At 46.0% G+C, this 22,780-nt stretch overlaps 2 protein-coding genes across 2 annotated transcripts in view; both read left to right on the top strand.

The window, feature by feature from the left end:
• PAAF1 (proteasomal ATPase associated factor 1) overlaps positions 1 to 13,565 on the top strand; it is a 100,686-nt gene extending 87,121 nt beyond the window's left edge. The window contains exons 12-14 of the transcript XR_005217491.1: positions 527 to 652; positions 12,266 to 12,369; positions 13,428 to 13,565. The gene's annotated coding sequence lies outside the window, so the exon portion shown is untranslated. The remainder of the gene's footprint in view (positions 1 to 526; positions 653 to 12,265; positions 12,370 to 13,427) is intronic.
• Positions 534 to 22,077, top strand: DNAJB13 (DnaJ heat shock protein family (Hsp40) member B13). Its single transcript, XM_037840600.1, has 9 exons — positions 534 to 652; positions 8,178 to 8,383; positions 12,266 to 12,369; positions 13,471 to 13,632; positions 16,983 to 17,140; positions 18,229 to 18,342; positions 19,947 to 20,060; positions 21,027 to 21,103; positions 21,746 to 22,077. Exons 2-9 carry the CDS (start codon positions 8,316 to 8,318, stop codon positions 21,897 to 21,899), a joined length of 951 nt encoding a protein of 316 aa, XP_037696528.1. The 5' UTR covers positions 534 to 652; positions 8,178 to 8,315; the 3' UTR covers positions 21,900 to 22,077.
• The last annotated feature ends 703 nt before the right edge of the window (positions 22,078 to 22,780 follow it).

Genomic DNA, 22,780 nt, shown 5'->3' on the forward strand with positions numbered 1-22,780 from the left:
TGAGGAGTGGGTTGTGCTAGGGTCAGATAAACCAGAAGAGGCACATTCCAGATCTCTGATTCCTAGGAGGGCCAATGGTCAGATTAAGAAAACAGTCTGAGGGAGGATATGGCTGAGTTCACGCAGCAAGTAAATGTTTAGGCCAGTTCTCTGAGTCCCGTTCTAGGGCTTGCTCTTCTACATTGTTGTCTTATTTGTGAGCCCCTTTTCATAGGGTTCTAGAGTTGATGTCTTGGTCCTGATGCTTTGACTCTTGACAGCTGCCCTGAACTCCAGACCAATCAAAAGGGGCAGAGGCCATCACTTCTCAGACTTTTGGCTAAGATCAAGTGTAAAAGGAGCAAAGGCCGGTTCTCAGTTGTCCCATAGCCCTATCTGCTGTGAATGGAGGGAACCCAAGTTTGCAGCAAAGTTTTTTTCTTTGGGGTTAAGAAGCACATTTGGGTAGCAAAGAGTAGGACAGCCCTGCCCACAACATTGCAGGCCAAGTGAAGCTATGTGCTAGACCTTGTTTCTTGGCTTTCAGGTACCCCTTGTGACTTCTTGTGTGAAGTATTTCTATCTCTGAGACCTGAAAAACTTGCAGTGGCATCAGCTACATTTTACTGAGCTCGTTTTCTTCCATTCACAGTCCTCACAATAGCTTTGCAAGGTAAAGATTTCCTTTTTTTCTTGAACAAGTCTTTTTGTGGATGTATTTTATATTCTTTTTCTATTTTGCTTTTTATTTTGAAATAACTTGAATTCACGGAGGAATTGCAAGGATAGTGCAAGGGATTCTAGTATACCCCCATTCACACCCCCCAATTGTTAACTTTTATGTTTCTTTTATCTCCCTCTCCCCCTCCCCCTCCCCCTCCCTTCCCCTTTCCCCCTTCTCCCTCTCCCTCTACCTCTTTTTCTCTCTCTATACACACACACAAATATACACAGGGTATATATTCTGTATATATTTTTTCTGAATCACTTGAGAATAAGATACAAATATATGTCCTATTACCCCTAAACACTTCAATGTACATTGCTAAAGCCAAGAACACTCTCTTTCATAACCACAGAACATCTTTCAAAACAAGTAAATCAGCCAATTTGATACTATACTATAAACCAAATCTGCAGACCCCATTCAAATATTGTTGGTTGCTCCAACAGTGTCCTTTGTAACCAGCCTTTCTTTTGTGGTCCAGGATCTAATCCTGGATCATAGGTTTGCATTTACTTGCCTTCTGTCTGGAGCAGTTCCTCAGTTTTTCTTTGTCTTTCATAATCTTGACATTTTTGACCAGTATTTGCCAATTTGTAGGAGGACCCTTAGTTGGGGTTTGTCTGATGTTTCCTCATGATTAGATTCAGGTTACGCATTTCACAGCAGTACTCCAGAAGGGATTCTCTGTTCTGAGTGCATCATATTGGGAGGCACATAATGTCAGTTTGTCCTATTACTGGAGTTGTAAACTTTTTTGAGATGGAATTCACACACCATAAAATTACCCTTTTAAAGTGTACAATTCAGCAATTTTTAGTGTATTCATAAGGCAGTGCAATCATCACCACTATGTAATTCCAGAACATCTTCATCACCCCCAAAAGAAGCCCCACACCTATTAGCAGTGATTCCCCATTCCCCCCTCTTTCCAACCCCTGGCAACCACTTATCTACTCTGTCTCTACAGATTTTCCATTTCTGTACATTTCATATAAATGGAATATAATATGTGGTCTTTTGTGTCTGGCTTCTTTCAGTTAACATGTTTTCATGGTTCATCCATGTTGTAACATGTATTACTACTTCATTACCTTTTATAGCTAGACAAAATTCCACTGTATGTATATATATATAACATTTTGTTTATCAGTTAATGGATATTTGGGTTATTTCTGCCTTTTGACTATTATGAGTAATGTGGCTGTGAACGTTCTTGTGAAAGTTTTTGTGTGAACATGTTTTCAGTTTTCTTGGGTTTATACCTAAGAGTGGAATTGCTGGGTCATATGGTAACTATGTTTAATCAAGGACTCGCCAGACTGTTTTTGGAAGAGGCTGCACCATTTTGCACCCATAAGAAGTATATGAGGGCTCCAAGTTCTCCATATCTTCATCACTTGTTACTGTTTGTCTTTTGTTTTATAGCCAGGTAATGCTAACTTTTATGACTTGGTTAAAATGGTTTCTACTAGTTTCCTCCACAGCAAAGTTAATAAGTATGGAGAGCTACTTCGAACTTATGTAAATATCCTGTTCCTCATAAAACTTGCATCAACAAGTTTTAACATTCCTTTATGACTCTTGTTCTGAGTCAGTTATTCCCATGATGATTGCTAAATGGTGATTTTCTAATCCCACCATCCTTCTACATTTATAGTTGGTATTCTACTCAAAGGTAAAAATTTCCCTTCTCCCCAGTTTGTTTATTTATTTATTTATTTATTCGCTCATTCATTCATTAACTCATACATATATCAGGATGACTATTCATGGACTTCTATTTTATTCTATGGATAATAATCCATTATTCTATTATTTATTTTTGATGTTTAAATTGTCCCAGATTTGGCCAGTGGGAGCCCCTACAAAGAGGATCCAATGTTCTTTTGACATTTCCATCATTCTTTGAACACTTCTATATTTTCTGGTACCATAAGATGTTCCAAGTTCATCTTGTACATTTCCAGCCCCAACCCTGGAATCAGTCATTTTTCCAAGTAGTCCTGATCCTTTCAATGGAGAATGGTACTCAGGAACCAAGATCTGGGTGCTAGGATTCTCTTTACTAATGGGGTATTCTTGTTTCAAGTCCCTGTCAGCAGACAGTACATTCATGAATCTATATTTCTACATCCATCCTTCTACATACCTTAATACTCATGAGTTCACACTAATATCTCCATTTCCAATCCAGTTCCACAGAGTGTATTTTCTAGCCTTTCTCTCCCTCTCTCTCTCTCTCTCTCTCTCTCTCTCTCTCTCTCTGTGTGTGTGTGTGTGTGTGTGTGTGTGTACCTCCTCTCCAACAGTGAGAAACTTGGTTCTCATAATCCTCAATATATTCACTTGTTTGTTCAATACCTCTGTGAGTAATCAATCTACCCACTACATGTTAGGTTCAGAGCCATTCAAGAATTCATACAATGCAGTGAGTCAAAGTTTAAGTATAAAGTTTAAGATTTATTGAGGCAGAAAGCAGGTGGGAGCCAGCAGAAAAGAAGAAAAAGATAATGGCTCCCGCTCTCTATCTGAGAGCAGCATTCTTTAACGAGAAAAGGAACCCACATTGGGTAGGGTATCTGCTGTGATGTTCTGTGCTTTGGTTGGGTGAGTGTCTTTCTAGTTTTGGGCTGATTGGTTGGTAGAGTTCTGAGACAGTATTCTTTTTAGGAAAGCAGCTGCATTATCTAGCTAGGGAGAGTAGGCCTTTTTGGTTGTTTATTTTATGGGCATATCTGTCCTTGCCTTACCCACCTTTGAGGGGCCACTGGGACGGCCTTGAACAGCTTTGAACAGCCTTCATTCTTTAGTTTATGGGGCACCTGTTTTCTTGTGAGATAAGCTGTGGGGCCCCTGAGTTAAAAACTCCTTCTACATGTTAGTTTCTTCATCTGGGATCTAACACTACACAGGCTGACTCCTCTCCTTTCACCCCAGCCCCTCCACATATGACTGCCACTGGCGCAGGGTTTCTCTCCTCTCCTCAGTTTTCCTCAACCAGTCCCAGACTGAGCAAGGTCCTCTCCCAAGCCTCTGGGCTTTAATTTTTAATAACATATTTTCTGGATATATGAGTAAATCAAATGGCCAGTAAACATGAAAAGATGCTCAACCTCATTAGTAATAAAAGAAATGTAAATTAAAATCCAAAAAAAAACAGCTCACAAATACAAAGTATTACGAAAGATTAAAAAGTCATCTGTAATTCCACCCTACCGATAAAATCACTGTTAACATTCAGGTGTATTTTCCTATAAGGCAAATAATTCAGGTGTATTTTCCTATAAGGCAAATATAGAAATTCTCATCTTCATTTAACAAATGGGCAACTGTGGCTAAGAGAAGAAATTGTTTAAGATCATAAAACTAGTAGCTTACACATTTGGAACTTGGTCTGACTACTGCTTCAATGCTGAGGGAGCATCTTCTATGTGATACATGTTTTTGTATAATTCTACTTAATATCTTCCCACCAACCTTGTGGTGGTGTTGCTATTCCTAATCCCATTTATATGAGGAAACATAAGACATGGAAGCATTAAGTAAACTAGTTTAAGGTCACACCACCAGTAAATGAGCACATCAGCATCAAGATTTAGTCACTGTCTGACCACAGAACTCACCCAAAACCTGCACTTTAATTTCTTAGGTTTTTAATTTGTTTCTTTATCCTTTGGCCTGACTCCAAAAGTGTTTTACCTCCTCCAGATAAACCTGAAGTAGGCCTTTTGTCTCAGTGCTACATTAAGGCAGGCCCTTCTCTGTAAGATAGAGTGGTTTCAGAGCACCCAAGAAAGTTCTTAAATATCTCAGGCACTATTGTCAGAAATGCATGCCATCAGGAGACCAACCTTTTCCTTTCATAGTTAGAGATGAGGTTTAAAATGCAGCACTCTTCTTTCCCTGTAAGACTGATCTTAAATCTTTTCTTAAGAACAGCAGGTTTCCATTTGAGAGGAGTGAAAGGCTAAATGAAAGAGTAGTACTAGGAGTACCTTCTGAAGAAGAAAAAGGTGCTAATGTAATTAAGATACTGTGGCATCGGCCCAAGAATAGACAGACCAATGGAACAATAGTCCAGACACAAACCCATACATTTATGGAAACTTGATATATGACCCAGCAGCCAATATGGACTGGTGGGGAAACAATGGGCTATTAAATGGTTCTGAAACAGTTGGATATCAAAAAAAAAAAAAAAAGGAAGATTCCTGCTTTGCACTACATACGAAAAAATCAGTTCTATGTGTATGAAAAATTTAAATCTGGTACTGACTTTGGACAAAAATGTATGTGAAGATCTTCATGGCCTTGGGTAGGGAAATATTTCTTAAACTAGACACAAAACTTCAACCAAAAAAGAAAGGATGGATAAATAAATTTGGCTCTATTAAATAATGTTCTGTTTATCAAAAGGCAATATTTTAAAAAGAAAAGAAAAGAAAAGCTCCAAAATGGAAGAAGGGATTTTTGTAACATATTACCAAAGAAGAATTTATTTTTGGAAAACAGAGAGCAATAAATCAGAAAGAAAAGAATAGTTCAATAGAAAAATGGGCAAGAGACATGAATAGGCATTTCTCTGTGAGGAAAAACAAATAGCCAATAACTTGAAAAGGTGCTCAACTAAGAAATGCAAATAAAATCTACAGTGGATGCCATTTCATAACACTATGTTGGCAAACAGTTAAAAATTTACATCGAGTGTTGGTGAGGATATGGAATAAAAGGAACTCACTGCTGTTGGCAGTGTAAATTAGTATAACTGTTTGGCATTACCTTGCAAAGGAGATGCAATGCCCAAGTGTCCATCAATGGGCAGCCTCTGTGAAAATGAGTCATACACACACAAATGCATACATTTGTATAAATGATGTTATTTATGCAATGTTCATTGCAAATGTTAGGGATACATGTAGTGGTGTGGTAGAGATGGTTTTACCAGCTCACAAGACATCATCAAATGGTACACAGGGCTTTTTATTCCTTCTGATGAACCAATTGTTACATATTTACCAGGACACTCCTGGGTACATGCATACATGGTAAAACTGTAACGAAAAGCAAGAAAATAATAAACAGGTATCAGAATGGTGGTTACCTTTTTTTTTTTTTTTTTTTTTAAAAAAACAAATCGTACTTTCGATTGTTCACAGTACCATTACATAGTTGTACATTCATCACCTAAATCAATCCCTGACACCTTCATTAGCACACACACACAAATAACAAGAATAATAATTAAAGTGAAAAAGAGCAATTGAAGTAAAAAAAGAACACTGGGTACCTTTGTCTGTTTGTTTCCTTCCCCTATTTTTCTACTCATTCATCCATAAACTAGACAAAGTGGAGTGTGGTCCTTATGGCTTTCCCAATCCCATTGTCACCCCTCATAAGCTACATTTTTATACAACTGTCTTCGAGATTCATGGGTTCTGGGTTGTAGTTTGATAGTTTCAGATATCCACTACCAGCTACCCCAATTCTTTAGAACCTAAAAAGGGTTATCTAAAGTGTGCGTAAGAGTGCCCACCAGAGTGACCTCTCGGCTCCTTTTGGAATCTCTCTGCTAGGTGGTTACCTTTAAAGGGTAGAAGAGGAATACAGTTAGGAAGGAGCACCCAGAGGGTTTCAACAAGGAATGTTCTAATGCTGCTCTTTTGCGCATAAAAACCACTTCAGAAGAAAAGAATAAGCAGAAGTTAGCTGGGTTGAAACCATGGTCAGTGGGTGGTTTTAGTGGGGAGGATTCTGAGCAGACATGGCAGCATATGTGACTGTGAGACAGAGAGAATGGTTAGTTTGGGCAGTTGTGAGAGCTGAAGTTCATCCCGCCTAGCAATGGATGCATGTAGGGTGGTGGTGAGAGATGAGTGGAAAGGGAAGGACCAGATCCCACAAGGCAGTGTGCCAGGGAAAGGAGTTTGGACTTCCCTCTGGGCAATGCAGAATACAGTCTGGCAAGGTGGAGACAGTGCAGGCAGGACTGTGAGGAAGGTGAAATGGCCTTGCTGAGAGATGAAGCCAGGCAAGGCCACGTCTGTGGGGTGGAAGAGCAGAGGAGGGACTTGCGAGGTATCTAGAAGGTAGAATAGACTGAGCTGGAACACAACTCCCTACATGTGAGCAGTGAATAGCAGCTACCTTCTAGAATATAATATGGAAAAGAGGAAAAAGAAAGTAACTTCACAGTGGAGGAATCTGACAAAAGCCAGGTGATCAAGGTCAACATCAACAGTGGTAAGTTGATGGTGTGTGCTGTTGATAAGATGTGATCATAGTGGCACTTTATCTCTTTGGTCTTCTTCCCCATGATGTAATCATGAGAAAAACATCAAACAAATCCTAATTAAGGGACATTCTACAAAATCCCTGACCAGCACTCCTCAAACTGTCAAGGTTATCAAAAACAAGGGGAAGTCTGAGAAACTGTCACAGCCAAGGAGAGCCTAAAGAGGCATGACGGCTCAATGCACTGTGGTGTCCTGGATGGGATCCTGGGACAGAAAAAGCATGTTAGGTATGTGAGAAACAAGCACTATTCCTAAAAAGGAATAAATGCTCACCCGATTGTAGAGAAGAAAAGAATTTATTCACGATCTTGCAAGAACGGGCGCCTGACCAAAATGTGGGGGTTGGCGCACCGAACAATAGACCCAGCAGTATTTATTCCCTGTGCCTAACTCGCATCCCTTCCCTGTTTCTCCAGTGGCTGGATACTTTAGAGGTTACATTCCATTCAACAAGCATAACTAGCCCACACAACTTTGAAACATGCAGCCCTACCAAATTGGAAACATTTGAAAAAAAGTTTCCTGTGCAAACTTGAAACATTTGAAACAAGTCTCCACCCCTCTTTCCTTTGTTCTTTAACTGCAGAGCCAGTTTGAGCTAGTTTGGTAACAATTATGAAGCCATTTTAGGAACCTCTACCCAACCCTCCACCTACCCCCAGTCTCCACCTTGCAAGGACAGTGGGCAGATAAATAGGAGGACTGGCCACCGATTATAGCTTGGCTTCTTGACCCTCTGCCATTCCCCTGAGCTGCTCCCACCCTGTGTGAAAGCTAAACTTAATCTAATTCTCACAGGTAAAAATGAAGGAAATCTGAATAAAGCATGAACTTTAGTTAATAATAATGTATCAATATTGGTTCATTAATTGTGACAAATGTACTATAGTAATTTAAGGTGTTAATAATAAGGGGAACTGGGTATGGGGTATATGAGAATTCACTGCACTATCTTCACAACTTTTTCTGTAAATTTAAAACTATTCAAAAAAAAAACTTAAATCAGACAAATGCATTTGTTCTGAAAAATTAATTGAAGCTAATTACTACTCTCCTTAAAAACAAAAACAAAACAAAACAGGGCTTTGTGACTCCCTGGTTTCTGATTTGGGTGATCTTTATCAGGTCCACAGAATCAGCCCCAGTTCTCCCAGTCCTTTCATGTGCTCCTCCATTAGAGCTGAGAAGGCGGTTTGCCTAGGAAGGAAGGACTACAACTCCCAGAGTGCCCCTGTGTGGTTGTCAGGAGCAACCAAGGAACGCAGACTAACAGCCCTGAGGGAGTCTGAGGACCATCCACTTACTGCCAGCCAGCCATGGGCCAGGATTATTACTCCGTGCTCCAGATCACCCGCAATTCAGAGGATGCCCAGATCAAAACGGCGTAAGTCGGGGTGGGGGCCGGGCCTTAGGAGTTTGCCAGGGCAGGCCCCGCCTATATCTCTTCCCTACAGAACTTTCCTATACAGCTCAAGGCAGACAAGGCAAATCTTGTTCCTTCTCTTGCTTCTTGCACACCTATATCCTGGCTTTGGGCAGGGCCAGGGCCCAGGCTGGAAATTCGGACATTGGGAAATTCAGGACAGTGTGTAATGTCACCCACTGTTCAGGGCATCTCCATTGGCCAGTGGTGTCCATCTATGAGGAGGTCACCTGGAGGGAGGACAGCTTTGTGCAAAAAGATGAGCACTGCTTAAGCATTGGACAGACTGAGGTATGAGTCCAGGTTCTACTACCTGCTAGCTGTGTGACATGGGTAAATTACTAGACCTCTCCGAGCCTCGGTTTTCCAATCTTTTCAAAAAAAAACAAAACAAAACACAAGGGTTGTTGTGGTACTGAAAGAAGAGTCAGATAATATATGTGAAAATGCCCAGCAATCGTTTGCATCTGAAACCATATCATGTAAAGAGCAAACAAAAGAACTGCAAATAACTTCAAATAACAGTCCTTAAACCTTTTCCCCTGCAACAACTCTTGAGGGTTTGACATGTCTCTCATAGAAGTACCTAGAGATGGGAAAAACAAACAAACAAACAAACAACTAAACTTATATAATGACATAAAACACCACGAAGATTCATAATCATGATGGCTATTAACCTTGTCAGCATCACTCCTTCACTCTAGGTGGTAGCACCCCAGCTGTGACTCCACCCCCTTTTCACCCACTTGGGCCAGCAGATAAATGAGAGTGATGTTACTGCAGCAATAATCTTGAAGCCACTTAAGTTTATATGAAAAACTAAACTCTTCCCAAACCTTGTTACTTTTACTCATTGGCAGAATTTACTTGCAATTCTCCTCATAACTGACTGTGACCTTTGCAATTGAGAAAACCTTGTTTAGAAGTCTCAAGGAGGTGGTGGGCAATTGTCTTCGAGTCTCTGAAGGTAGACAGAGCAGTTTTTCTCTGTAAGGGGCCCAAGAGCAGAGCCAGGACCTTTGTGAATAGAGGGAGAGTAAAAAGAAAGCAGACTCAGCTCAGTAAGAGGAAGCAATGCCTAAAAGTCAGAGCAGTCCCACAGTGAGATGGGCTGCTTTCAGGACAGTTAAGTTCACTTCATTAATTTATTCACCACTGCTCTGTGCTAGGTCTGGGGAACACAGAGAGCTGGACAAAGCAACTCAAGGAACTCACTATCTACTGGGAGAGACAGAACAATCAACAGACAATTGGAACACAGCATGCTAAATGCCAGGATCAAGGACACTAGGGATTTGGGAAAGGGAATCTAACCTAGAATGGAGGCTGGCAATCAGGGAAAGTTGCTGGAGGAAGTGGCACCTGAACTAAATGTTGAAGGATGCATGAAAATTTCCCAGGAGGAGATGGGAGAGAATGAGAGGGTGGTTGTTACAGGTTCAGAAAGTTTGGAGAGTGGCAAGGGATTTAGAATGGGCAGGAGAGGTGATGGAGGGAGAACGGTGAACGAGAAGGCTGGGAGGGAAGGGGTTTGAATCTTAGAGTGAGACATTTAGATTTTATGCGAAGACATTGGGGGATCCAGTGAAGGATTTAGATCAGAGAGTGACTTTATCAGAGAGCATTTTAGAAGCACCAAATTAAAAAGAGAGGGAGAAAAAGGCTTGATTCTTGATGATAAATGTATAACTGTGTAGCTTTTATTGTACAACCTTGTGATAGTGAAAATCTGGTGACTAACACTCCCTTTACCCAGTGTATGGACAGATGAGTAATAAAATAGTGACATAAATATATTAATAATAGGGGAGGATAAGAGGTATGGGATGGTTTGGGTGTTCATTTTTATTTTTTTCTTTATTTTGGAGTAATGAAAATGTTCTAAAATCAATTGTGGCAATGGATGCACAACTACATGATGATACTGTGAGCCATTGATTGTATACTTTGGATGGATTATATGGTGTGTGAATATATCTCAATAAAAATGCATTAAAAATAATAACATCAGATGAAACCAAAAAAAAAAAAAAGGAGAGAAAGGGAGAGAAAAAAATCAAACTGGTGGCAGCACACAGAATGGTTTGGAGAGGGGGAATGCTGGCAGCAGGAAGACGTGCTTCTGCAGTCATTGCAGGGATGAAGAGGCAGGAACAGTCTAAAGTCATTTAGGTGGAGGGACTGACATGACTTAGTGACTGATGGGTCAGGGGTGATGGGGACAAAAGAGAACTAGAGTCAGAGATAATACTCAGATTTCTGGCTGCAGTGCCTGGACCAATGGGAAAAACAGAATAGAGAATGTAAATGTGTTCTTGTTTGGGCGTGTTGAGTTTGTGGTGCCTGTGGAACATTGGAAAGGAGAAATCATGGAGACAGTTGGAGACAGAAGTCTGGAGCTCAGGAAGTGGTCTGGTTTGAGATAGAGATTTGGGAGTCATTAGTGAGTAGGGGGTGGTCAAAGCCATGTGGTCGATGAGCTTGCCCATGGAGAGTGTGTGGAGTGAGAAGAGAAGGGACAGAACTCTGGGGGACATCAACATGGTTGTTGTGAGCAGAGAAAGAGGAGCCTCACTCTGACTTTATTATAGTCTGTGGGTCAAATTTAGACTTAGTGACTTATGAGGCTGAGCTAGATGTCTGCTGTTTGCCCCTCCAGATCCACTCCTCACCCTTCCCCACCCTGCTCCGTGACCCATGGGAGCTGCATCAACCGACTTCCTTGCCCTCTGGCTTCCTGATGCCTCCTGCTAGGGGAGCCACGGCAGGAGATTGGAAGGAGGAAAGTAAGGCTGGGGTATTTATTCCCCAGCTCTCTTGTTATTGGGTCCCTTTGGGTTGGCCGTGTCCCTTAACCAAGGGTCCTGTCCATACAGTCTCTCCTGCCAGGTTTTGTAACCACTCCCTCCCCTCACTCCTATAGTCTCAAGGGTGGTAGGGGGGGCGCAGGGTTCCTAGGCTCAGGTACTGCACTGTCCTCTGTGCCTTCCCTCCACCCTCTTTACACTTGGTGAACAGTCCCTTTATTAAAACTCTCCACAAATGACCCTTTTCATGCTTTCTTGCTCCTCCTAGGACACTGAGGATACAGATACAGATTCTCAGATGCTGCAGGTGCTGCATCACAGAGTGGTGGGTTAGGCACATACAGAAGTGGAAAATAGAGTGAGCGCAGTGGAGGGAGACAAGGTGATGGACGTAATGTTTGCTGAAAGCCTCGGACCAGGCCCTTTACACTTCCTATTTTACATAATCCTCCCAAGAAGCTGTGTATCAGTTTAGGTCCTCTGAGAAGCAGATGTGACTAAGATGGGATTAGATGTGCAAGAAACACCCGTGAAGGGTAAAGGGGGAGGTAGCAGGAAAATACTGGGAGAGCTGTTGGACTCCACTGTGGGATCTGAGCCCTGTGAAAGGTGATGGGGAGAGAAAGGTTGGGTAGGGAGAGCTGCAGCCTGATTCTCAGCCAGGCTGATGGGAAGTCCTCAAGCAGAGGCTTTCTGTTGGAAGACTCCCTTGTCCTGCAGGAATGGACCAGCCCTACTATCCCTGCCATGCTTGGTCATTGACTGGGAGCAGCTCAAGGGGTTGTGTAGTGTTGGCACAAATGCCCAGAGAGGCAGCAGGTAGGACTGTGGGTCACCTAAGCTCCCACACCAGGTTCTCTTCAAGATCCGAGCAGTGCTCCCTCCATGGCCGCCACAGCCCGTGAGGTCAGGAATTTACAACTGGGAACATCAAAGCTCAGATGACAGTGGACAGCAGAGCCAGATCTGAACCATGGTCTGGCCTCAGGAACAGGTCTGCTCTTATGACTTGTATGATCCCTCCCTTCTCGAGGTACCGGAAACTTGCCCTGAGGAACCACCCTTTGAAATCAAGTGACCCAGCTTCAGCAGAGATCTTCAAGCAAATAGCAGAAGCCTACGATGTGCTGAGTGACCGTGAGTGACCGTGGGGTTGAGTATGGAAGAGTCACTGCAGGAGGTCCCCTCGGCCATCCACCTCTCCATTAAGATTATTCCCTAAGTTTCTGTTGGGTTTTCTGAGGGGGCCCAATAAAGATTAAGCATTTCGCTTCCCTGCCCATATGCGAAACAGAAATAAGGAATTGCCTTTATCAGTAGATGCAGCCCAGGTGGAAGATGTGGTGGCATAGAGCAGGGAGGCTTGCTGACAGGAGCCCCAGATCAGGCTGATTTGCTCACCCGGTCCTGGCAGTGCAGGACCTGGGGAAGGTCTCCCCCTACAGACACCCCACCCTACCCAGCCCTCAGGGAGGGAGCCTTCCCTGGAGGAGCAGAGGGAGATGCCTGCTGCCAAGGAGAAGGAGGCCAAGGCTGAGGCCAGCATGGCCAGTTACTCTTCCCATAGTTACCAAGCAGCCAAGTCTCCATCTCCCCAAGGACAGGATGAATAAAAGGGCAGAGGGAGGCGGTAATTAGGAAATCTCTCTCCCAGGGAAACCGGAAGAGTGAGGATAAAGTGATTCCCCCATCCAACCCAGGGCTCTGCCCCACAGGTTTCCCTTTGGGCTTGTCCTGGAGACTGTAATCCTGGATACTGGGCAGAAGAGTGGTGAGATGGCCAAGGTTTTTCCAGGTTTCAAGACTTCAGAGTCCCTAATTAGAGTCTTGGATTTCAAAGCTCTAGAATCAGGAGATTCTAGAATTCTTTGATTCTGAGATAACAAGCATCTAGGATTCTGTTTGCCTTCGATAAGACAGTAGCTTTGATGACTGAATTCAGGGAAATCCCAAGACTATAGCCTAAGCCTCGGTCTTTGTTCTCCTTCCAATTCCCATCCCACCCCAGCTAGACTGTCTTTCCTGTCTCTCTTTTGGGCTTTGGGAGCCAAACATGGGTCTACCCAGAATGAAATTAACCCCTAACTCCTAGGGTCTCATTCCAGAGAGTGCCAGTCAGCAGGCACTTTGGAAATAAGGCTGGTTTTGTCCCTTCCCCATATCCTTGCACTTTTCAGCCCCTTTATCTATCTTAGCCCCCAAGGCTGGACCTCTCCTCAAGGTATCACCTATCTACAGCTGTGAAGAGAAGCATCTATGACAAGTTTGGAGAGGAGGGCCTGAAGGGCGGGATTCCTCTGGAGTTTGGATCCCAGACCCCATGGACAACTGGTTACATCTTCCATGGCAACCCTGACAAAGTTTTCCATGAGTTCTTCGGGGGAGACAACCCCTTCAGTGGTAAGAAGGTCTACCACGCCTTTGTCTTACTGGGGAAGGACACAGCTCTAAAAGATGCTTTTTTTTAAAAAAAAAAGTTTGTTTACTTTAAGAAATATACATGTAGTTTATAATAAAACCTTGTAACAATTTATTGAAAAGGAAATACATTTCAGGCCCCCAGTTTCCTCTCTGGGAGCAACTGCTCACTGTTAACATTTTATGTATCCCTCCAGAAATAGTCTATGCCTTTATAAGCACATAGTTATTTTTATATAAGCCTTTTATTTTTTAAGGGAATGGGGCCATATCATGCAGAATATTAGATACTGGATTTTTTCATGAAAGATATATCGAGATTATTTTTTATATATTATATATAGATCTACTTTATTGGCTTATTGGCTTTTTAACGACTCTATAAGGTTTCATTGTACAGATGCATATTATTCAGGGATCAGTTGCAGAAAAGGAGACACTCTATCCATGTTAAGCAGAAAAGGGTTTAATACAGGGAATTGGGTGCTTAAAAAACCATTGCAAGGTCTGGATGAGAAGGCTGTAAACTGACCCACAAGGAGAGCTGCTATCTCTGCCACAGCCATGAGAAGGGGAATCGGGAAGACCAGCGTAGTGTTCCAGAGCATACCTTTGTGGCTGCAACCACGGCTTACAGAATTTGCTGCCACTGCTGCCTACTTGCCTCTTGATAGGCATGAAACTAGTGGGTGGACACTAGAACATTGCTGCAGAAAAACCCAACATCTCCATGACTGTGCTCTCCAGTTCCAGCCAAAGCCACAGAGAGATGCCTGCCTTCCCTCTTGCTGTTTTTCAGATATCTTGGTTTACCTAATTAACAGAATTCACATCCAGAAGCCGAGCTGCAAGGATGTATGGGGAATGTTTCTTTTTAGCTATACATATTCTATAGCAGGGAAGGTACACAAGAAAGTTTCTTCCCAGTCTTTTGCTAATAATATACACATGGGAAGATGCCCTTTGTCTCCTTTTTCTGTTGAGACAGCTCTTGTGCTACTTCGAGTTGGTCTACCTAATATTCTTGTCTCCCTACCAGACTAGGAACTCCTCCAGGGCAGGGCCCATGCCTGATTCATCTCTGCCTAGAACCCAGGCTAGAATCTGACAAGAGTGAGCAGATGGGTGGATGGATGGACAAAGGATGGGTGGGTGGGTGGACGGATGGATAAGATGGATGGGTACATGGATGAGTGGGTGGATGGATGGGTACAAGGATGAATGCATGATCCTAGGTCCCAGACAGACTGACAAAGAATTGATTCCTGAGGCTCAGAATCACCTTGCAGAGGCAGTTCACCTCCAGACGTGTTTTCCTGGTCCTAGTTATATAGTTCAGGAATCTAGCTTTTCACTGCCTGTCCTCCCACCCACTTCTTCCTGCCCATACTACAGCATTTCTGCATTTCAAAAGTTCTCTCTTCCTCTTCTCCAAGTTAATAAGATAGTGGACTGCAGCCCACTGTCCCTGTACCTCAGAGCCCCTTCTGCCTGCCTTCACCTGTCTGTCAGAGGAAGCTGAGTTTATAAACTCCATGTAAGGCTGGAAAAAGCAAGGGCTTTGAGGCAGAGGGCCTTCTTCAAACCCACGCTCTGCCATTTATCAGCTGTGTGATCATGGGCAAATCTCTTTGCCTCTCTGAAACCTCAGTTTCCTCACTCTTAAATGGCTATAGTAATCTGTGCTTCATAGGTCATTACCAAATGAGATAATGTATATGAAAAAGGGCTTTGCAGTAGAAAACCTGCCATACAGTGGACCTGCCTCTCCCAGGGACAGGCGCATGGAAAACAGGCAGTTTAGAGGACCCACGCCAGAGCTTAGAGGGGCAGCGCTCATTAGGGAAGGTCAGCTCAGGGCAGCCTGGGGCTGCCATAGACAGGGTCCAGGAGCTGTGCTGCCGGTGTCCCACCCCAGGGGTTCTTGTGTCCCATCTCCCTGCAAGGTCAAGGAGCTGGGGCATCCTGTGGCCTGGCACACCATTCGTATCTACTACTTGGCATACCATAGGTGCTGGGTGAACAGATGAATTCAGGAATGCAGGAGGGGGACAGGATCATTCATAGGTGGCTTAATTATCCTTCACAGCTTAGAGGGACCTAATGTGAAACTGCCTTACTTTCCCCAGAATTTCACTCTCCCAGTCTGTAGAGTTCATTCCATTGCATTAACCATGAGAGGCAGAGTTCAGAAAACCTTAATCATAACAGCAGCCCCTGACTTGACTGTTTACAAAGGGCTTTCACATCTGGAAATATAGCAGAATGGTTAAGGGCACCGGTCTGTGGTAAGCTGTCCTGGGCTCAGAGCCCAACCCTACGGCCAGCTGTGGCACCTTGAGCATTTTGTTTGGCCTCTCTGGGCCTTTAGTTTCCTCACCTGTAACTTGGCAATAATAGTGCCTACCACAAAAGGGTTGTTGTGAGGGTAAAATGAAATAATATATTAAGTGCTGAAAACAGCACCTCATGCATAGTAAGCACTCAGCAAGTCTTGGCTCTTTTTCTTCTTCCTCTTATTATCTAATCCTCATGGTGGAAGGCAGATCAGGCATTATTGCCTCATCCCACAGAGAAACTGAAACCCAGAGGACAGCACAGCACATCAGGGGCAGAGCTGAGATGGGGGCTCTCTTTTGCTCTGGGATGGAAGGGTAGGGGCAGCAAGAAGGGTTAGAGGTCTAGAGCTGGGCAGAGACAAAAGAAGTTGAGGAAAGAGGATTTGGGGGATATGATAGTGACCTCTCAAATTCGTCAGGGACGAACTCTTCCCCTCCTTCCTTCACAGCTGCTGACTTCGTAGAAACTTAAGTCCAGGTTCTCTAATGGTTTGGGACTGGGCTGGCCAGTGAGAGGGTGGAGCCTAGGTAGGGGAAGAGAGCACCTGTGTGTTAAGTCCCTCACCATCGCCTCAACCTGCCCATCCCACACCCCCACCCTCCAAAGCTAACATCTGTGGATCCTGAGGCCGCAGGTGTTGAAGAGTGTTTCCCCAAGTAGGGGAGGGGGGTAGAGGGGGAAGTGGGGGGATGTCCAAGGTGTTGAAGGGTGTTTCTCCAAGTGGGATGGGGAGAGGAGAGTGGAAGTGGGGGGATGTCCAAAGGGAGGGGATGAAGCAGTGAGGAATGACAAGGTATAGTAATCACTGGCTCTGCAATTGAGGGCAGCTTCTTGGCCTTGCCAGACTGTCTGAGTCTGAGAGGTGGGAATGGGGTGCTGGTGTCACATTTGGGGCACTGAAGAGGTGTATGTGGGGGTGGGAGGGGTGACCTGTGAATCTGAGTCTTTGGATTCAATTTCCCGTATTCCTCTCCTTTTCCCACCACTTACAGAATTTTTTGATGCAGAAGGAATTGAGGCAAATTTGAACTTTGGGGGACTCCAGGGCCGTGGGGTCAAGAAGCAGGACCCCCCAATCGAACGGGACCTCTATCTGTCCCTGGAGGACTTGTTCTTTGGCTGCACCAAGAAAATTAAGATCTCCCGAAGGGTAAGTACGTGGCTTAGCCCTACTGGGAGCCACCATCTATCCCCCACACCCTACCAGTCACCTTCTCCCTGACCCCTAATCCCTAATTGGAGCAGTCAGGCATGATCTATGAGGGAATCATGGAACCTTCAATTCAGAGACCTAGAATCTTAGAATTCTAGAACCTGAAATTTGTAAGAGACAATTGAGGGTATTAGCCCAATTCTTTCCTAGTGCTGGATCCTGTCCTTATTGGGGTGGGATCCCTCTTCCCCTCTCTCGGTTCAGCCCCATCCCAGTGGGAAGTGGGAGGGCGCTTAATGAGAGGAATCTCTTCCCTCCGGGGAAGGTAGACCATATCCCCAGGATTTCATTAGGGTATATGCCTTATGGTAAGGGGGAGCAGCGTGGGCGCAGAGGGTAGGCTGGGAGACAGTGGCAAGGTGACAGGTTAAGGAAGGCCCTTGTGCCCCAGGGTCCTGTCCTTGGCTGGGCCCTTTTCCATGGCCCAGGCCTGTACCAGGCACAAGAGCAAGACCCCTCACCTTTACCCAGCAGAAGAGATGCCAGCTGTGGCAATGCTTGCCACATCTGGGCACATGATTGGTGAATGGACGGGTAACATAATGGGGGAATGCATCAGGTGAGGCTCAGATATGCTGACCTCCAAAGTCTGTCTTTAGAATTAGGAGATTTCCTGTCCTCCTCCCTGCTTAGTGAGGACCTGCTGAGAGACTTGCACAGAGGCTCAGGGCCAAGATCTCTGGGGTTGGGAGAGAGGAACTGAGTACATTTTCACCGTGCATCTGTTAGTGGCTAGGTCCACATAATTTCTGGGGCTTCATCAACTCATAGGGCTGCTTGGCATCTCGGGTCCCAGCCCCAGCGTCATGACATGCCCTGCCATCCTAGGAATCATAAGTTCTTGGTTTTATGGCAACAGGGTGAGAGTGGGGGAGGCTCAGGGCAGGTTCTCCTCATTGCTAGGAAGCCAGAGCACAGATCCCACAGGGCATCTTTCATGTGTGCAAAGGCCAACTGGGTGCCTGTGCTCATGGGAATCTTGACCAATCCCCCACCTGCCACCCCACCCCACCCTGTCCCTGCAGGTGCTGAATGAGGACGGGTACTCCTCTACCATCAAGGACAAGATCCTGACGATCGACGTGAAGCCTGGCTGGAGGCAGGGCACCCGCATCACCTTCGAGAAGGAAGGGGACCAGGTGAGGGGGAGGAAGGTCAGCGTCCCCAGCCCCTTGCCGTAGGGTCGGTCATCTGAGCTTAGGTGGTGGGAAGACTGAGGGGAAAGGGAATGGTGCTTCTCCCGCTCCGTGTGAGCCCTGGTCTGGTAGGGAGACGAGTCTGCAGAGTGGGTGTTTTAGTTTCCCAGGCTGCTCAAGCCAATACCATGCAAAGGGATGGCTTAGACAATGGGAATTTAATGGCTCACAGTTTTGAGGTTAGGAAAAAAGTCCAAATCAAGGCATGGTCAAAGTGATGCTCTCTCCCCAAGACTGTGGCATTCTGGGGCTGGCTGCTGGTGATCCTTCGTCCTTAGCTTGTCACATGGCTAGGCACATGGTGGCATCTCCTGGTCTCTCCCTTCTCTTCTGGGTTCTGTTGCTGTTCAACTTTGGCAGCTTCCTCTGTGGCTTTCTCTCCTTCTGGATTTTATTCTCTTATAAAGGACTCTAGTAATAGGATTAAGACCCATCCTGACTGAGATGGGCCACACCTTACCTGAAGCAACCTCATCAAACAGAGCTACTGAGGATGGTTTCACACCCACAGGAATGGATTAAGTTTAAGAACATGTTTTTCTGGGATACATACAGCTCCAAACCACCACAGTGGGCAAGATGATCCCCAAAGTCCCTTTCAAGAGACAGAGTCTCACAATGGCTCTGTGAATGGGCAGCCCAGCGATTATCCCATTTTACAGAGTGGGACACTGAGGCCCAGAGAGGGAAGGGACTTGCCCATGGGAGGAGCACAAAAGCTGAAAGGAGAACCTAGTCCTAACTCCAGTGCTTTTCCTGATTTTCTTCAGTGCTTCTGTGAATAAAGCTAACCACAGGATCTACTCAGAAACCATTTATTAATAATACTTTAAAATTAAATATTTATTTAAATAAAATATAACATTGTCAGAGCATGTAGAATGATAGCGTACTCAGAGCGAAGAGAGATGAAGTTTTCTGCCCATACTTCTGGCCCCCTTTCTCACCTATAAAGCATGTACTTCCAAAAAAACACTCCTTAAGACCCAACTCCAATGTTCCCCACTCTGGGCAGCCTTCCCTGACCCCTCCACTTGGGTCAGTGCCTCTTCTGAGTTTGCCAGACTCTGGGCTTCCTTTTATCATGGTCTTGAGCATGCTGTGGATTCACTGTGTGTCTCTTTCCCTAGATGGGTGCCACTTGTGGGTGGGGCCAGTCTGATTCCTGTGTCCCCAGTGCCCAAAGGAGACCTCAGCAGAGTTTTTGTGACTTAACGAAATCTGGATGGGGAGTGTCACTCATGGAGTCCCTGGCAGTTGTCTGACACCAGTCCAGGACCCCCCATCCCCACCTGCAGAAGCCTCCCTCCTCCAGTTGAGTGCTTCTGTTTGGGGAATGCTTAGTAGAGGACAAATAATACTGGGGGTCTTCATCCAGAGAGGCTTCTCAGAGCAAGGGCTAATGGGAAGCAGGAAAGGCCCTTCCAGAACACCGTGTCCAATCTCCATATTGTACAGATGAAGACATGGAGACCAATAGAAGCAGGAACTTGACCAAGGTCACACAGCCAAGTAGTCCTTTTCACCCCTTGGCCTCCCCTGCCCAGGGCCCCAACATCATCCCAGCAGACATCATCTTCATCGTAAAGGAGAAGCTTCACCCTCGCTTCCGCAGAGAGAACAACAACCTCTTCTTTGTGTACCCCATTCCCTTGGGAAAGGTGAGCAAACAAAGTGGAAAAGAAGGGGACGGGGATCAGAGTGAGCCCTATCTGCCCATGGGGAGGCCCTGAGGCAGGCTGGCCTCACCCTCCCCTCACCCCGGGCTGTCAGAATGTGCTGAGTGTGCCAAAGAATCTTCAGTCCTGAGAGTGACGGGCCTCTCCACTCCCTCACCACCCATGCAAGAGCTGGTACCTCTCCTCCCCTGCCCTCTGCGGCCAGTCATCAAGTCCTAATTCCACCTCCCCAATATCCCTCCCTTCCTTCCACTTCTGGTCACCCCCACAGTCTGAGTTCACCTCTCCTCATCTCTCTCCCGGATCTCTGCAGCAGCCTCCTCAATGGCCCTCTTGCCTCCCTTCTCACCTCCAGGCTCTTCTCCACAGGGATCTTTCCATATTCACTCTAACCATACCATGCTCCCAACAGTTGAAACTACTTTGCCTGGCATTCCAGGCCCTCCACAATGTGACCCCTGCTGATTTCATCTCCCACTGCTCCGCACACCCTCCAGTTCCCAGCACTCCAGCCCCAACCATGCCACTTAGCACTCCCTGCATGTTTAATGCATTCTCACACCTTCCTTCAGTTGCTTATGCTGGCCCGCTGCCTGGGATGCTGTCTATCCACCTTGACTAACTGGCAAAGTCCTCCTTACCCTTGAAGGCCCTCGTTAACTGTGACTCCCACTGTGCACCCTGCCTGCCCCCCCCACCTCTGACTCTTTTTTGGGGGCCTCTTCTCAGCTCCCACAGACCCCCTTACTTCCCTCGATCATAACACTTCTTCAACAGCAATCTTAGCTACCAAACTGTTGGCTCCTTGAGGGTCGCTCACCTATTAGTCCTTTTGCCTCCCTGGTGCCCAGCTCATGGCCTGGCACTGAATCAGCTCACAAAGCCTTCTAAATAGAATGGCCATGTTGACCCCCTCCACCCCCACCTTTGGCCCTAACCTTCTCCCAGGCCCTCACCTGCTGCACCGTGGAGGTGAAGACCCTGGATGACCGTCTGCTCAATATCCCCATCAATGACATTGTCCAGTGAGTCAATCTGCTAGGGCCCCAGTAGGCAAGGGCGGGCTGGCCCGGGCCTTGGGAGGTTGTATCAGGCAGGCCTGCCTGGTACAGGCAGGCAGACTGTGCCCAGCCTCCGGGCACCCGGCTAAGGAGGTGAAAGAGGGCTGAAATCCAGCCCACACTCTGCCCAAATTGTGGGCTGCATTCACCTGGCAAAAGCAGTGCCTTTTTCTAATTTGCACAAAGCCACTGTAGAGGCTAGAGGTCCCTAGTGTTGGACAATCCGCCATTCTCCAAAACCTCTCACTAGAGTTTGAGTTGCATCCCCTAAGTCCTTTTCCATAAAAGTGCCTCTGCCTGGGAAGCTTTGCTCAGCAGCCCAGGGTCGCCCAGCTGTCATTCCTTCCCTACCCTGTTTCCTGTATGTTAACCAAGATTCTGGGGATCCCCCAGCAGAGATTGAGTGTAAATGGGTTTGGGGAACAAGCCACCTGGGAGAAGCCAGCTCTCTTCTCCTTTCCCACCTGTTTCTGGCTGATAAGAGCCTTCCCATGGTGGAAGCTGTAGTGATTGCCCCATTATGTGCGCAGAGGTGGCCTGGGACCTGTTGAGGTTCTGCTCTGTGGCGCCCTCTAAACCCCCTTCTTTCATTTTTTCCTGTCTCAGCCCCAAGTACTTCAAGAAGGTGCCAGATGAGGGGATGCCTTTGCCTGAAGACCCCACCAAGAAGGGGGACCTCTTCATCTTCTTTGACATCCAGTTCCCCACCCGCCTCACACCCCAGAAGAAGCAGATGCTGCGTCAGGCTTTGCTGACGTAACTATAGTGGGCTGGGGGCTGGAGCAGAGGTAGGAGAAGGCTAGCTGGGCCTTACCCTCCCTACTCCCACCCCACCCCCCAGCCTTAGGGCATGCAGGGGAGACAGCTGCTGCACAGAATTGAAGGGTGGGATAGCATGGGACTTTTTAACTGACATAATAAAGATTTCTGATCCTCCAGCTATACTCAGGAGCGTGTGTTGGGAGAGGAGCTTCATACCATCCCTTCCTATGGAGCCAGAGGGAAGAGCAGGCCCAAGAAGCCAAGGTCCTGGCTGCAGCACTGACTTTGCTGAGTGGGCATGAGCAGGTCCCTGGGGGTTCAGAGACTCTTCTCCCACCTTGGGAGAGTAGGGCAGGGCTGTGTGGCCTCCAAGGGTCCCCAGCTCTGTTTTGACATTTCATAACACATGCTCTTTGGAAGGGACAGTCTCTATAGTGTGGTGTGAACACATCATAGACAGGAAGACTGAATCCCAAAGAAAACACTTGTCCTCGTGACACAGGTTCAGTGACAAAACTGTTACCAGAACTCCCAGCCAAGGTCATGTCTCAGACTCAACCCTGCTTGGAGAGGTAGCCTGGTACAGCGCAAAGAACACAAGCACTGGAAATGGCTGTTTCCACCTCCCCAGCTTGTTTCTTTGTCTGCACTTTGGGTCCTGGGCTGTCTCTAGGCAATCATCTGGAAAGGAGCAGACCTGGTTCCTCGTGCTGCCACTAGCTCCTTGGACCGGTCAGTCACTGGCCCTCTCTGAGCCCGTTTAGTCAGTAGAGAACGCAAAACCCCCACCCCAGAGACATGTCGGGTGAGGGTTATGATCACTGCTGTGAAAGTGCCTGGTGAACTCAACTGCTTAGACAGGCTGGTACAGCATTGCTG

The sequence above is a fragment of the Choloepus didactylus genome, chromosome 6 (genome assembly GCF_015220235.1).
Source record: "Choloepus didactylus isolate mChoDid1 chromosome 6, mChoDid1.pri, whole genome shotgun sequence".
NCBI lineage: Eukaryota > Metazoa > Chordata > Mammalia > Pilosa > Megalonychidae > Choloepus > Choloepus didactylus.